At 43.4% G+C, this 15,195-nt stretch overlaps 1 protein-coding gene across 9 annotated transcripts in view; it reads left to right on the top strand.

The window, feature by feature from the left end:
- The window catches only part of SYNE2 (spectrin repeat containing nuclear envelope protein 2), a 1,823,309-nt gene that overhangs the window by 1,246,161 nt on the left and 561,953 nt on the right, over positions 1–15,195 (top strand). For all 9 annotated transcript variants that reach the window (XM_069207355.1, XM_069207357.1, XM_069207362.1 and 6 more), the window contains one exon: positions 2,290–2,466. In XM_069207355.1, coding sequence (XP_069063456.1) covers positions 2,290–2,466 — 177 coding nt within the window. The remainder of the gene's footprint in view (positions 1–2,289; positions 2,467–15,195) is intronic.

Raw genomic sequence — 15,195 nt, 5'->3', positions numbered from 1 at the left:
GGAGGAGGAGACAGCATGCAGCACTTTGCCCTGATTACCAGTTGATTCTGGCTTTAAGGTGTAATTGGACTTCATTTGACTGATGGCTCTGTATTTGGAGGGGGCATCGGAGACAGGTGTGATCTACAAATTCAGATAGAGCTAAGAATGTTTCTCTTTTGTTTCGATAATCTGTTCGGTTCTTTAAATCAGAGAAGTTAAGGGCCTGATTTATACTTTTTAGCGCCGCATTTGCCTCATTTTTTGACGCAAAAGAGGCGCAAACTTACAAAATATAATTGAGGCCCATATTTATACATTTTTACTGGCACATTTTCGTCATTTTTTTTTACGCAAATCTGGCTCAAAGTTAACTCCATATTTACATTTTGATGCTAGACCTGTCTAGAGTCAAAATATTGGAGTTAACATCATTTTTATACCGTGGAAACCTACCTTGCGTCAATGAGATGCAAGGTAGACGTTCCTGGGCAAAAAATGACTCTAAGGCATTTGAGCCTTATTTGTCCTCCTGTGCAAAAATGACGCACAGGAGGAGGAAGTCCTTAAATAATGGCGCTAAGCCTGTTTAGCGCATTATTTAACTCCTGGGTCAGGGCAGGCGTTAGGGGACCTGTGGGCTCATTTCCATGGTCAAAGACCATGGAAGCAGTCCACAGGTGCCCTTCCCTGCCCCCAGGGACACCCCCTGCCACCCCTGGAGGACACCCAAGGATGGGGAGACCCATCCAAGGTATGTCCAGGTAATTTCTTTTTTTTTTTTTTTTTTTTTAAAGTAGCATGGGGGGCATAAGTCCCCTGGGCATGGCAATTGGGCAGGGGGGCATGACTCTTGTCTTTGCTAAGACAGGTGTCATGTCTATGGGAGTTGTGCATCAAAAAACAATGCTAGTCAGGTTAGAGTCAATATTTTTGACACTAACCTGACTTTCACCATTCTTTGACGCACAACTCCCAGTCTTCCCTACGCCTTCCCTGGTAGGTTAGCGTAATTTATTTTTACACTAACTGGGCCTTAGCGCCGGCTAGCGTCATTCCTTAAATATGACGCCCGGCTGGCATCAAGGAATGGCGGTAGCCGGTGGTAAACTTTTTGACGCAAACCTGCGCTAGCGCAGGTTTGCGTCAAAAAGTATAAAGCTGGGCCATAATTGTATTTTGTAAGTTTGAACCGCTTTTACATCAAAAAAGTGATGCAAATGCGGTTCTAAAAAAAGTCTAAATATTGGCCTGAATTTTGTAAGTTTACGACGCTAAAAAAGTATGAATCAGGCCCTAAGATTTTAACACAGCAGCGGGGGCAGCATGTAGTGACTACACATTGGTTTTTAACTGTAGATGGCACTCCAGGCCCAGTGACATGGTTTTGACCACCCTAGAAGGGGCACCTTCCACTGTGCGGCGACATCTGTCTTAAAGGAAAATGAATATTAATTTATGTGCAACTCACGTGAAGCATTTGAAAAACCATAAAAAGAGTCACACTTCGGCATAGAAATAGCCAGGTCTATGCTGCAGTGCGACTTCTTTCAGTTGTTGCAGTTTTCAGTTAAGTGAATTGAACCTGTAGATGCAGATTAGCTCTGGGAAGTTATGCAGCTTTCACAATACAGCATTATGGTCTGAGAACGATTTATATGTTACATAAGATAAATCCAGTTACTTTAGAGTTCACAGAGCACGCTCTCTGATGTCTGAATTTCGGTGGTGTCAGTGAACGACTCTAAAACTCGATACAGTATATCGTGCAGTTATAATCATATGTAGCCTAAATTAATAAGTGGTCTAGACATGCTATGATCAGGTATATAGCTTTAGTGGTCGCATGACGTTATTTTAGAGAGGATTTATTTTTGCGCAGAATTCAAATGTGGCGGGAGCTTAGTTTATATGCTCATAAGGATACCGAATTGTGCTTGTTCCAGTGACCAGAGCCTGAAGACGATCTGAAAATTTGAAGGGAATGTCGATAAAAAGGTCAAGAAAGCTTACTTTTGGATTACACAGCAGTATTTCGCAGATGAATGAGTTGCGATTAGTTAGTGTACAGGCAGTAAACGAACTCGCTGCCGGTTACTTCCTGTATTTGTGCTGTGCCTTCGGAAAGGTGCTACCTGGAAACCTGCAGTCACGTGGTTGTTTGTTTTTTTTCTTCTCGTGAATGGCATTTCGTGTACGCACAGGTGTTCTCGACTGGAAATGAAAGCGAATTGAAGACGAGATGTTTTTGTTTTTGTGTTTGCGTCTGTGCCACTCTGCTAACACGTATCCCCTTCCACATACTTTCAGGAAGGGGGTGTGACTGAGGCTCCGGACGACCTCCGGCCGGAGGCCATCCTTCATGGTTACCGGGAGCAGGTTACCGGCCTGGAGAAGTGGCTACAGGGAGCGGAAACCTCGCTGACAGCTGGCAGGTGCAACCCGGAAATGCAGCAGGTACTTGAACAGCAACTACAAGATTGCCAGGTGAGAAGCAAAGGTCACAAAAGCACATGATCCAATCCTCTTCGCTGTCTATCGTCATTGTTGACAAGATGCCCTAATATTTATTTTGAACTCTAGTTCTCTGCACCGGTTTGGCGGCACAGTTAGAAACACAGTTCAAAGAGGAGCGATTTATATTAAAGTTTGCACACGGTGCATGTTTTAGTACTAAATGAACCACTATAGCATTCATTTTTGTGTGCAGCGGTGCAATTGGAAAAAAAATTACAACGGGATCCCTTTAATTGGAATCAAGGGTTGACAGAGGAAAGAGGGTGGAGTCACGAGGGGACCTTCAAAAGCAGAGCCTGACAATCTACTTGTACATTTATGTAAAAAAATCTGCTGCAAAGAAATCGGCAACAAGGACATAGATGACAGTAGGTCTGTTCGAGCTCACTTAATTGGCCACAAAAAGGATGCATTTTCAAATAACTTGCAGGATTACGGCACCTGCTGCAGATATTTTGAGGGGATTATAATAGCTGTAAAATAATGCTATTTGTTAACCCAGTTCTGGAAGTGTTTTGTATATTGTCCAGTCAAACTTCTGACTCAAAAGTAGCATAGATAGTTAATTTGCCTGCTGCAAAGCATTTCGCGTAGCATGTAAATAACCCATTTGTATTTATTTAGATAGATAAGTGACTACTGATTTTGACACTAAAATCAGATCAGAAAAATCTTTATTTGGTTTAAAACCATTAAAGAAGACATGACAAAGGGACATTATTTAAAAAATCAAAAAGCATAAGCTGGTTAAAAAAAATACACAAATTATAAAGCGCAAAAGTACAATGTGTAAAGAAACATGTTGAACACTTGCATATATCATAGTCTTCAGAAAAAACATTCTAGCCGCTCGAAAGGAGTCATTAAAAGTACAATGTGTAGATGTACACAAATAAAAATACACAAAGTGTCAAAATGCATTGCCACACTATTTCCCCACCAGGTTCCTCATTCTCACAGCTGCAGAAATAAATGTATAAATCATCAAACAGACATGTTTGTTTTGTAAGAGTTGGAAATAAAACAGGGCAGGTTAGCACCTCCTGATGTTCAAACTTCTCAACAAAGGTATTACAAATTTCCTTCTGAGTTTGGCATATAATTTTCAGAAGAATAAAAAGTGCAGCATAGTCTGTGCTGAGCATGAGTCACAGTGGCATGATTTAAGAGCAGAGTCGGAATAAAGATTACTGGGATACGATACTAAAAAGTGAGCTATGTTAAACCTAAACCTCTCCAGGTAAAATCTTTGGACATTTGGAGTCGAAACAAGAGATAGGGTTGATAAAATTGGATAAAATCAATGGCACAAATGAAAGATATTTGGCCACCGTCTTCATTCCCTTCAATGAAACGTCTCTGCGCTTTTTACATAAGATTAGGTAATCCTTCTTCAGCTGGCATCTAGGGACAGTTAAGTTGTTCTGAGGTCTATCGGATCAGTCAGATCTCCCTAACACAACAAATTGCTCCTTTACATATCTTTGCCATGGGATACTATATGCACGACCAAGAGATAAACAGTTGTTTATTGTTTCCTGGTTAAGCAGGTTCTGTTGTTTGGACCATAGTGAGTGCCATAGAATAAGCAGGGCTAGTCTAACAAGATCTTACAGGGGCCATAGGCCTAGTTCCATATGACAGAAAAAGAGAGGGAAGCTATTGGGTATGAGCAAAAGACTTCTCAGAAATACATTTTCTTTAAATTGCAGGTTCAAGATGTCACAGTATCCCCAGACTCTGACCCCATGCATTGCGGTGGAGTGGCAGGGCGCCTCATCGATGTTGATCATGAAATCCAGGGGTTTGGAGCCCAGCTTTCCAGGAAATCTGAGGCAGGCCTCAGTGGTTTCAACAAACCGAGACCTTCTAACCTTAATTGGGTGTAACCAGTTGCCTTTACAATCAAATCGTACACCCAAGTAGGTGAAGGTTGAGACTTCAGCAAGTTTCTCCCCCTAAACATGATACGGTCCCAGGGCATTAAGTGTATTCCCTACAACCATCACATATGATTTGTCAGAATTTGTCCTTAAACCCACATCATACATGAATAAAAGATATTTATTCAACATTTTTTTTAAACCTACACCTGTCCTTGACATTACAACACAGTCATCTACGTAGAGCAGAACAGAGAGTCTCCTGGTACCCACCTAAGGTGTATCTGCCCCTCAACTATTTAACCAGGAATCTAACTTGTTAATGTATAAACAAAACAAAAATGGCACCAACGCACATTTCTGCCTCACGCTACGCTTCATCTTTATGGAATCAGTGCACTTCCCGTTCACCCCATATCTTATGTAGCCATATACATCTTCATGTAACTTGGCCGGAAAGAAAACCAGAGCCTCATCTACACCCAGAGCTAACATTTTGTGCCATAACCTCCCCATGTTCAGTCAGTCAAAAGCTGAGGTGAGGTCCATAAAGGCTAGATGGAGACATTCGTTTTTTGCCACTGTGTATTTACTGATAACAAGGCTTGTAAAGGTGTGCTTATAAATGGGTTTTCCAGTCTTTGTACCCCGGCAATAACTTTAAGGAGGGGACATCACAAAGGCAGCATTTTCACCTTGATTTCCTGTTCCACTGGCCTGGGAATCCTTAAAACGTATGTTGATTCTCCTTATTTTCAGGCAATCATATTTTTGATTAAACCAAGGGAAATGCTCGTTATTGTTAACTTTTATAATCAGAAAACCCCTCTACACTCCTGACAGGGGCAAGCATTGGATTGAAAAGTTTAGTAAGGGCTACCTCAAGAGCAGCTGTGAATGAAGCGCAAATTAAACCTTTTTCGCGAATGTCCTTCCCTTGGTTTCCCATGGAATTCCCCATTGTTTCAGATGCATCTTCAGCTTTCCTAGAGCTTTTTAGAGTGAATAGCAGTTATCTTCTCATTATTTTTAGTGTTTTTAGGTGGGGTGGGGCTCATGTGACCATTGCAGTCAATCTAGCTACTACTGGTGTCAACTGTAAGGTCACAATTAAAAACGCATGAATTGGAGGCTACTGGGGTAGTTTCATAATCGTCAAAAGAGCAAGGCAAGCGGGAGCCCCTTGTATCACTGGCTGCTGAAATTATTGAAAGAGCTTTTTTTGGTGGCCCCTCCACACACTCGATTTCTCTGTTAGTTGCCTCGATAGCATTTGTGAGGAAGTTTGCGATAGTAGCAGTTAGTGAGCGCTCCTTAGAGGTCAGCATTGTAGACTTCCATTTCCCCATCAGTTCTTACCTTTGGGAGAGTGAGACTGTTGGCAATAGTCAAGTAAATGACAGGACCAAGTGGTGTGGCCCAGCCCCGGCCGGCCGCGGACGGGCACTGACGGGCCCGCTCTTGGCCTGGTCTTCGCCCAGGCACGTGCCCTGGTGCGTCCTGTGCAGCTGGAGTGCTGCCGGCTAATATGCCCCTCCTGGCATGAAACGGGGCTGAGGCAGCTGGCCCGGCCACTGGGGAAGCTGGTTGATGCAGTGCAGAGCCCCCTGCTGGGTTTCAGTGTGTCCAGTGCTGCGGGAGTGCTGCTGGCTAATATGCACCTCCTGGCATGAAACAGTGCTGAGGCGGCCTCCCCTGCTGTTGGAGAAACTCATTAATGCAGTTTAGAGCCCCCCGTTGGTTTTCAGTGCGTTCCCCTAGGATCATTTTGTTACTTCAGTTCATAAATTGCAATCCTTCTAATATAGCACACTGATCTAGTTACCACTATCAAACTGTAAATCATGGTTGTAGATCCTAGTTTTCAATCTGTTGTTCTTCCAAGTTAGTGACAAAGGGCCCCTTTGGGAAGTAATAACGTTGGAATAGCACAGACAACCACAATACCACAATCACTGCATTATGTTTTATATCCTGACTTGTGTGTTTCTTCCGGCCATTCAATCTTAACATATAATATCTAGAATAATGGACAATATGTGAATACTACCCGTTATAACTCTCATTGTCTCATGTAACATTTTCTCTACATTTATTTATTCAGTTATATGATTTATTGTGTCTCTGTGTGCGACGTAAAGCACTCTGAAACCCTACACTGGCATGAGTAGTACTGGAAAAAGAATAGTAGGTGGCGTTTCAATATTTACCTGTGTAATTTCTTCAGACACAGATAAATCTTGCATTCTTACATTTCATGCATATTTCTTACATAGGGGGTTGAACTAAGTCAGAAGGCTGTATGACAGAACCATGCATGGCAGAACCACGCATGGCTTAACAACGCGGCCGCAACCACGACTGCGTCATTATCACGCATGCCTTTACAACAAATTTCATTGTAAAAGCATGCTTATTAAAGGTATTTGTGGTAATCCCATACCTGGTTGTGTGATACAACCCCCTCGTCCCGTCCTAAGCCCAAAAACTTACCCTGCCTTTCTTAAAAACTACCCTGTCCTAAAAATTACCCCGAACTGCCCTAAAAACGACCCTGAACCTGTCCATAAAACTACCCCAACACCCTGCCCCATTCTAAACCTTAAAAACTACCCCATCTTGTCCTAAAAACTACCCCCCACCCCGCCTAAACCCTACTCGGGCCAGTCCTAAAAACGACACCAACCCCGCTCTAAAACGTACCCTGTCCTAAAAACTACCCTGAGCCTCGACCCTGCCTTGAACCCTAAAATATACCACGCCCTGTCTTAAAAACGAACCCCCGATTCCCCGTCCCACTCTAAACCCTAAAACCTACCCTGTCCTAAAAACTACCCTGCCCCCTCAAACCTGGCCTACAAATAGATGCAAAAACTGGGGTTCGTCACAATCCCATCACATTCCAGCACTGTTAGTTTCTTTTCTTGAAGCTTGTGCACTTAGTTATCAGTAACCACTGTCTGTGTGCATTCATGTCCTTCATTTTCTGAAACGAAACCATCATCTAGCATTCACAAGGTGACTTAGTAGTATTTGTGAATTTTGTTTTTTCTTTTGTTGGTAAATATACAGTTTGGCAGCCAGAATTGAAAAACTGTAATGATGCACGTTTCTGCTCACCTTAAGTTTATCCTTATGGATATCTCATATTTGAAGAATTATCGAATAGAATCCATCCTACACTTGTTTATGATACTTGTACCTGGGATACCAGTCTCAAAAATACTTTTCTAGAGATTTTGGGCCTTGAGTATAAAAAGTGCATTTTCAGATTCCTAAATAGTGAATAACAAATATTTGCTGTTTAGAAATTGCCAAATGTTAGGTACTATGAGTGCAGCATTCTTTTTAGGATCGCTATTTTAGAATAAACTGCCACATGTACGAAGAATGCCTTTGGTAAAATGAATCGCAATTTGCGCACCAACGTTTACCTAATACATTTGTATTTTTAGAACTGACCTTTGTACTAAAAAGTTGGTGCACAAAATACAGAATGGTATTGGAACGCAGTTTGACATGCCTCTTTAATATGCATGAAATAGGTTGCAAATTGCGACCCTGTGCAATGAGCCTCAACCACTAGGATGGTTTTCTGCTATGTCAGCAGTCCACCATGTTTGTGATAAGAGCAATCTTTTTTAAGTGCAGCCTATTTTCTAAAAAAGAAAACGCAATGAGCTTAAAAAAAAAAATGTTTTACAAACTTTTTTTATTAGCGAGAAGTGGTCCCATGGACCCCTGGCTACTCCTAAAAAATTTTTTTGTAAACATTCACAAAGAGGAAAGAATCCCTTGAAAACCCCTTCCTGTTGGCGAATGGGTTACCACCTCCTTTGAGGTGGTGGTAAAATATTGTCTTGCACTGGATTTCAATCTCAAAACATTAATACATACCAAAAGGAACTGGTATTTGGAAGGGTTGCCCCCAACATGCCCTTTACAAATAGCAATTCCTAGTGGTTTCCTAAACCCGTTAAACGATTCGGAAAACCTTTTCTAACTTGTTAAATGGGTCTAGTATATTTAATAAAGGGTTTCAGCATTTCCAAACCCTCTGATTTATGGAATCTGAGGGTTTGCAAACTCTAAATCCCTTTGTACGTGAGGGCAATAGTGCCCAATTTCCAAATTTATGTGGTTTATTGCCTGTGCTGTGGATCCATGGAACCTTAGACCCACTTCACATACAACCTTTAGACTGCAGGACTATATTTCTGCATTGCTCATGGGTGTGGAACGTTTCAGCTTGGATCATTGCTTAATTTGTTAAATGAATGCATTAATAAATATGTAAATGATTAAGTGCAGGGGTACAGAGTGTTTTTTACTCCCCCCCCCCTCGCTGGCACTGCTGAATGCAGCCTTGCCAAATACCACAGCCGTCCACTCTTATTTCCGTCAGATGCATTTATTTTTACCAAACTACACTTCCTTTCTCTTTTAAGAAAAGGATGCAGTGACACTGGTGCAAAAGCAAAGAGTTCCAGCACACAACCAGTTGTTGTTTAGAGATTTGCATCTCTGGGCCACATATATTACAAAACAGTTTTCAATCTTAACATTGTAAGAATTCAATTCAAAGGCATTTGTAAGAATTCTCTTCAAAGACAAACAATCATTTTTCATCAGGGGGCATTAGTAGAGTCATGTTCTGCAGCCATCAAAACTACTGAATTGCCACATACCATGTAACCTTTCAGGCTATGATATACCCAACCGTAATTTAGTCAGGTGGAAACTCCAAATTGGGGCGCCCAATCCACTGGTAAATATGGACTACTGACCTGTGGCAAAGGTACTCGCAGGCCCTTCTCCCCTTTACCCTTCTGGGAGAAGAACATGGTCAAGGGGGCCAGCACCTGAGTTGGGGACTATTTATAATTCATGATCAGCTGCATAAGACCCATCCCCACCCCACACCTAGAGGAATAACCAGTAAAGTATGAATTAGATGTGCTGTGCACCATATGATACACCCAGACAAATGTCAACAATGAGCCCACCTGCCACATCACAGATTACAGAAAACTAAACTAGGCAATGATTACAGAAAACTAAACTGGGCAATGAATTGAAAAATGTATAGTGCATCAAATAACACGTCAAGGGCCAGATGTATGAAGCTTTTTTCTGTGCCCAAACGGCCCGATTCGCAGAATGCGCACAGAATGTACAAATACTATTTTCCGACTTGACAATCTATTTACCGAATCGCAAAATAAGTTTGTGTGTCGCAATTAGAAAGGGGCATTCCAAGGGCATCCCTTCCTAATTGCGAGTCGCAGTGGTATGTATGATTGTTTTGTGGCTGTGAACGGGGTTGCAAAACAATCAGAGTTAACACTAATTTAAAATTGGTGTTAACCCATTCGCAAATGGGAATGGGTTCCCGAGGGCCCCCCACCCCTTTGTGAAGGTAGCAAAATGGTTTTTAAGAGCAGGCAACGGTCCCACGGACACGGGCCTACTCGTAATAAATGAAACTGAAACGTTTCATTTTTTGTTTTTTAAACACAGACTATTTTCCTATAAAGAAAATGGGCTGCGTTAAAAAAAAACAGAATGCTTTATTGATAAGCAATCACAGACATGGTGGTCTGCTGACCCCAGCAGGACACCATCACTGTGATTTTTGCAATTCCCAGTGGGTCTCAAATTGCGACCTACCTCATTATTATAATGAGGTAGGTCTATTTGCGACCCACTGGGAATCTCAAAAGAAACTCAGTAGAGTTTGGTACATTTGGAATTGCAATTTCCAAATTGTGATTAACATAGAATCACAATTAGGAAATCGCAATTCCAAATGTTTGTACACGTGGCCCCTAGTGACAGTAAATTTAAACCATGAGTTAATACTGTACATAATTCAAACGTGTTAAAAACTCTCCCTTATGACAACCTAAAAAACTGAAAAGGGTGTGTGAGGAAACATCTGGCCTTCTGAAGAGTGTGGAACATCATCGCCGAGAGAGGTACTGGGAAAAAGGCACCAAATGACTCAGGTAGATTGGGGGAAGACAGGATCTAAGATGACAAAGATGACCTCTCCTCAGAGTTAAAAACACTTAGAGTACCTGTCCACAGCCCCATCTGCTTCTGTATAGAGACCATCTGCCTAGAAGTGACATACAATGTGCGCATCAACCCTATAAAACAATTTTTAAAGCATGGGGCACCTCCAGTGACTGCTCCTACGTTTGTGGCATTTCATCCTGAGAGAGTCACGTTTTCAGTTCCACTTTTCCAGATTATTTTTCATCCCACTGTCAGTTTTGTTTTGTTACCTTTCTCCTTTTTCTGCCTTTATCTTTTCTTGGTCTGAGTTAGAGCTGGATGATAAAAATACATCCCGGTCCCCAAAAATGATTGAGAAGCAATCAAAATGTTGCCAATCAAGGCCACAGAGTATTTGCAGTCTGATTAGAGAAAGTTAGCTGTCCTACTCTCCCCACCCTTTTTTCCCCAAATTTGCTTTTTAACAAGGGAGTTGTTAGAACAAATATGAACAAATGTGAACGATAATCTCTTGGACTGAAATACATTTATTGCACCAGTGCTAGTGCTATTTTGCTTCAACTTTGCTGGATATCGTATAAAAGGGTGGAAGGCCAATTTTGCCAATAGACTGACCAAATTGTGCAATTTTTATTTGCATTTGTCTGACAGTGCAAATATCCATGCAAAACTGTTAGGTCTATGCAATCTGATAGAGACTTCCAGCTGCAGATTCCTTACCTGTGAATTCTCCACAGGTGTCAGGCTGCACCCAGAAGTTTCTCGTGAGCAGTACCCCTGAACGCTAGTAGGTGGTGTCAATCGGCTCCCCGACCTTCGACAGCTTTGTGCACACCAGAAATGAAGTTGCGGTTCCTATTTAGGTGCCACTCAGCCACGCAACATCAGTTCTTTTCTTTCCACACCAGAACTCACGCTACCCGTCAGTCATTTTTGACTGACCTTTTTTTACTTTTTGTTGGATATTTTTTAAGTTTACCTCCTGGTGTGTTGAGGATGGCGTTGGGTGAGACGGGTTTTAAGCCCTGCAGAGCCTGTCATTGACTGATGTGGATGGTGAATCCGCATCTCATCTGTTTGTGATGTTTAGAGCGTGACCACGACCCGAAGTCATGCTTCCAGTGCTGGGCCATGCATCTGAAGGCTTTGAGGGGGCGGTTCCTAAAGCTGATGGTGACCCGACACATGACTCCACGCAGGTCGAGGTCCCGGTAGTGTGAAAGGTCCCAGGATCGGTCGCTCAGTCCCAAGTTGTTGTCGTGCCACTGTAAGACCTCGGGTGATCGGGTAAGTTGAGGCACAAGAAAAAAAAGTAAGAAGTTGAAGCAGTCTGTGACTTCTCATCCGTCGGCTGACGAGTTGACGGAGTGTCATCATTCCAGCCCTTGTTCTTTAGAACCTGTGCCTGGGCCAATTTCACACCATTCCAAGTTTCCAGGAGCCAGAGTGACCTATCACAATTAAAATAATTTTATGAGGCCATGCTCCGAAGCGCTTCCCAGCTGCCCAGCCTCTGCATGGATGAGGGCATGGGATCCACTGACCTTGTGGATCAGGTGGCTAGTGGTCTGGTCATTCTGCCACCCCCACCCTCCTCTGCAGCAGCCTCTAAATCCTCCTAGTCTGCCTCTGTACCACCATGGACACCCAGTTGTCATCAGGATACGCCATCACTTGCCTCGCTGGCTGTCCATAACTTCGGAGAGGTGGGTTTTGCAGATCATCAAAAGGGTTACTCCCCCTCCCCTTCACACTGCCCCTCTCTGCATGGCACCATCTCATGACCAGATGACGGAGGATCATCTGTGCCTTTTCCGCAAGGAGGTTGCAGCTCTCTTGGCCAAGAGAGCCATAGAGAGGAGAGCCATTGAGAGGGTTCCTTTGCCAGAAATAGGATGTGGTTGTTATTCCTGCTACTTTCTGGTTACCAAAAAGGACAACAGTGTTCTCCCTATTTTAGGCCTCTGAACACTCAATCTCTTCCTCAAGGAGAAAATTTAAAATGATCATGTTGGCTCAGCCCTGGACCTAGGATACAGGATGGTAGCGTTGGAGTTCCAGGACGCTTATTTCCATATTCCTGTCCTGCCTTCCCACAAACATTACCTGCAGTTCAAGGTAGGCCACAAGCACTTTCAGTTCACCGTACTTCTCTTTGTCCTTACCAGCTCCCTTCGGGTGTTCACCAAGGTAATGGCGGTGGTGGCAGCTCATCTATAGAGATCAGGGGTGTCAGTCTTCTAAAAGTCCCATATCTAAATGAATGGCTGTTGAAAGTAGGCTACCCCCAAGTTGTCTTTTTCGACCTCCAGACTATTGTGAACCTTCTGCATTTGATGGACTTCACTACAAACATGCCAAAGTCACACCTGACTCCCTCTCAGATGCTCCCTTTCATCTGAGCTGTTCTGGACATGGTGCAGTTGCAGGTGTATCCTCCCGAGCGGTGAATCCAGGATATTCAGGCTATGATACTGATGATTCAGCTTGTAAACTGGATTTTGGTGAGACTGACTTTGAGGCTGTTGGGACTCATTGCCTCCTGCATCCTGCCGGTGACACATGCCAGATGGCATATGAGGCTCTGCAGTGTGACCTGGAGTCCCAGCGCGCGCAGCATCAGGGGAATTTCTCTGACACTGTCAAGATCTTGGAGGGAACTGCAAAAGATCTACAGTGGTGGTTAACGAACCGCGAGTGGGTCAGAGGCAGATCTCTCCCTCCCCAACCAGACCTAATAGTAGTGACAGAGGAGTCACTCCTGGGATGGGGCAGCCACCTGGGAGAGATAGTGATCAGTGGTCTCTGGTCCCCGGCTGAACCTGGACTCCACATCAATCTGCAGAAGCTCAGAGCGATCTGACTGGCATTGAAAGCCTTTCTTGGACCCTTTGTCAAGAGGCTTTGCACCTCTGGACATGGCTGGAACAATGGTGCGTAATCCCGCTGGTTCAACACCTGGCAGGCTCTCTGAACGGCAGAGCAGACAAACTCAGCCACACATGCCTAGTGGATCACGAATGGCGTCTCCATCCGGAGGTGGCACAAGGTCTCTTTCAGCAGTGTGGAGAGCCTTGGTTAGATCTGTTCACCTCAGTGGGATCTTAATTTGGTTTTGACTTTCTGGATGTGCGCTCCTTTCGAGTCCCTCCTCACTTGTCCACTCAGTCTTCTCACATTGAAAACAGACTTCCTTGTGGCAATTACATATGCTCACAGAGTGCTTGACCTGCAGGCCTTATCATCTAACCCTTCCTACCTCTCTTATCTATCCTGACAAAGTGGTGCTTTGCACCAGGGACTCTTTTCTGCCAAAAGTGGTTTGCTCTTTTTCATGTAGGCCAATCAATCACCATGCTTACATTTTACGCACCTCCCCATCTTCTAAGGAAGAGAAGAGACTCCACAAGCTGGACCCAAAAAGAGCATTGGTGTTCTGCCTTGACTGCACAAATGAGTTCCAGACCAACTCTTAGTGGGGCATGTGGGTGCGAAGAAAGGTCAGGTGTTGCAGAAGCGAACCATCTCTCGTTGATTTATGCTCTGCATCAAGATCTGCTATGCATTGGCCAAAAGGCAACCTTCTGAAGACTTGTTGGCCTATTCCAGGAGAGCTAAAGCTGCAACCACTGCATCAGCACGCAGAGTTCTGGTCCAGGACATCTGCCACGCAGCAACGTGGGCCTCTCTGCACACGTTTACCAAACACTACTGCCTGGACAGTCTTGCTGTTTTTTCTCCTTTAAAATTTGTTCGCAGACCCTCCTCTGTGGATGGTATTGCTTGGGTATCTATTCACAGTAAGGAATCTGAAGGTAGAAGTCTCTATCAGATGAACAAGTTACTTACCTTTGGTAACATTACCTGGTAGGGACCATATCTTGCGGCATATTCCTTACCGACCCATCCATCCTCCCCGCTCTGCTAATGGGTATCTATGGACAGGGACTTCCTTTTCAGGGCCCTAGTTTTGACACCCCAGTGCTCAATGTTCTTCATGGCTGTGTGCATCTGGTGTGAAAAGAAGCTGATGACGGTACACCTGGGTTGCACCTGTATATTAAACTGCAATGTAATTTCTGGCATGTATGATGCCGATGATTTCTTTGTTGACAGCACGGAGCCGATCAACACCACCTACCGGTGTAGGGGTGCTGCTCATCAAAAATCTTCCGGATTCTGTCTGATGCTGGGGGAAAATTCACAGGGAACAAGTCTGCAGCTAGATATAGGGACTGATTACAACTTTGGAGGAAGGTGTTAATCCGACCCAAATGTGACGGACATACCACCAGCCATATTACGAGTCCATTATATCCTATTGAACTCGTAATACAGCTGGTGGTATATCCGTCACATTTGGGTCGGATTAACACCTCCTCCAAAGTTGTAATCAGGCCCATAGTCTCAACCAAAATGGTGTTACCAAAGGTAAGTAACTTGTCCTATCTGGACATAAATAATGCATTTATTTGTTTTTGTCTTTTTTATTGTTATTTATTAGATTTCTCCAAGTATCAAAGAAGTACAAAAGTCCATCCAGTCAATAATTCATAACAAACAACATCTTACAATATAGTAAATGTAGTATTTATAACAGTTGTGCAAATTTTACTAAAATCAGGACTTGCAAGACCAAAATTGCAAGATTCTTTGTTTTTACAACCTTTAGCAATCATGTTACTTTCAATCGTACTAAAGTAAAATGGGCTTTAGATTGAGGCTAATTGTCAGGTGAACATTGTGCCCTTGGCCAAAAAGATATATGCCCATGCTGAGATGGAAAAACCTTTGC

This window comes from Pleurodeles waltl, chromosome 9, assembly GCF_031143425.1.
Source record: "Pleurodeles waltl isolate 20211129_DDA chromosome 9, aPleWal1.hap1.20221129, whole genome shotgun sequence".
Classification (NCBI taxonomy): domain Eukaryota; kingdom Metazoa; phylum Chordata; class Amphibia; order Caudata; family Salamandridae; genus Pleurodeles; species Pleurodeles waltl.
This window is presented reverse-complemented; position numbering and strand designations above follow the sequence as displayed.